Source organism: Acomys minous, assembly GCF_964271855.1.
Source record: "Acomys minous genome assembly, chromosome: 12".
In the NCBI taxonomy this organism is placed as follows: domain Eukaryota; kingdom Metazoa; phylum Chordata; class Mammalia; order Rodentia; family Muridae; genus Acomys; species Acomys minous.
In genome coordinates this window covers 21,064,025-21,065,333 of record NC_140493.1, presented here as the reverse complement: position 1 = coordinate 21,065,333, position 1,309 = coordinate 21,064,025, and the positions used below count along the sequence as shown (strand labels likewise).

At 47.3% G+C, this 1,309-nt stretch overlaps 1 protein-coding gene across 1 annotated transcript; it reads right to left on the bottom strand.

Moving 5' to 3' along the window:
- Positions 1–667: 667 nt before the first annotated feature.
- LOC311578627 (small ribosomal subunit protein uS14-like) lies at positions 668–969 on the bottom strand. The gene has a single exon (XM_084748594.1). It carries the CDS (start codon positions 941–943, stop codon positions 773–775), a length of 171 nt encoding a protein of 56 aa, XP_084604720.1. The 5' UTR covers positions 944–969; the 3' UTR covers positions 668–772.
- Positions 970–1,309: the final 340 nt, after the last annotated feature.

Sequence of the window (1,309 nt, the reverse complement as noted above, 5' to 3'; positions counted from 1 at the left end):
TGAATACATAGACCAGGCTGACCTTGAGCCTGTTTGCAGTGGTCTACAAAAACGAGTCCACCGCAGCCAAGGCTACACAAACCAGGCCATACTGCCCTGAACAAGCCTGATCCCTTCCCAGTCAGGAGTCTCTGATTGGAAAAAAGAGGCAACTAGGGGCCAGCAAGGTGTATCTCCAGTGGCAGCCAGCAGAGTCACCTTAGGATGATGCGCTAAAGTAACAACTGACCAGGTGGTGGTAGGTCCTGCGTGCATCTTGTACACACATATACTCAAGCAAGCGCGCACACACACACACACACACACACACACACACACACACACACACACACACACACACACACACACGGGGGAGGGGGGGAGGGGAGAGAGAGAGAGAGAGAGAGAGAGAGAGAGAGAGAGAGAGAGAGAGAGAGAAATAAAAAATAAATCTTAAAACCAAGCAGGAGTGGTGCACACCTTTAATCCCAACACTTCCGGGAGGCAGAGTTCAGGTAGATCTCTGAGTTGGAGACAAGCCTAGTCTAAAGTAAGTTCTAGAACAGCCAGGGAGGGCTACATAGAGAAACTCTGTCTGGAAAAACAAAACAAAACAATAACAACAAAGCAATAAGTGAATTATATACACAGCCTATTATGTTTACTGTAGCCAGGGAGTGTCGGTATCTTTTTTTTTTTTTTGAAGGTCTTCACTTTTTTATTCTTTATGTACAAAGGCTGGCATGATCAGTTTCACTGGGCAGACAGTCTTGAATAATCCACCCAAGGTCACTTAGTCCAACTTAATGAAGCCTATGTCCTTCGCGTACTGACGGAAACACTGACGGCACATGTTGAGCCCGTATTTCCGGATCAGACCATGGCGGTTAGAGCAAACGCGGCAGGAGCGAGAACCCTGGCCGAACTTCTGTGGGTGACTCCAGTAGAGCTTCTGGTGACCCATCTTGCCTTCAGACAGCCAAAGAGGAAAAAGGGATTGTCAGTATCTTGAGAAGAATTTAATAAAACAGTTACAAACAAAACAAAACAGTGAGTCAGGACATTTTAGCGCAAAGCGCAAAGCGGCAACAATGAAATGATGCTGGGAAAGCTGGTGGTTAATGTATCAGTGTTTACTCCTGAGCATGGTGACAGGGCCCAGCACAGGGCAGGTGCAAAGTCCTACAAAGACACAATGGTGAGCCTCTGGAAACCCACAGCTAGCATCATACCCAACAGTGTGAGACTGCATGCTTTTGCCCAGAATTAAGAACAAGACAAAAATGTCTGTCCTGCAACTCCCTCTGTAGACCAGGCGGGCCTTGAACTC

What these genes read in the sequence shown, in the direction of transcription:
- LOC311578627 (XM_084748594.1), bottom strand. Translation starts at nt 943, where the DNA reads ATGGGTCACCAGAAGCTCTACTGGAGTCACCCACAGAAGTTCGGCCAG.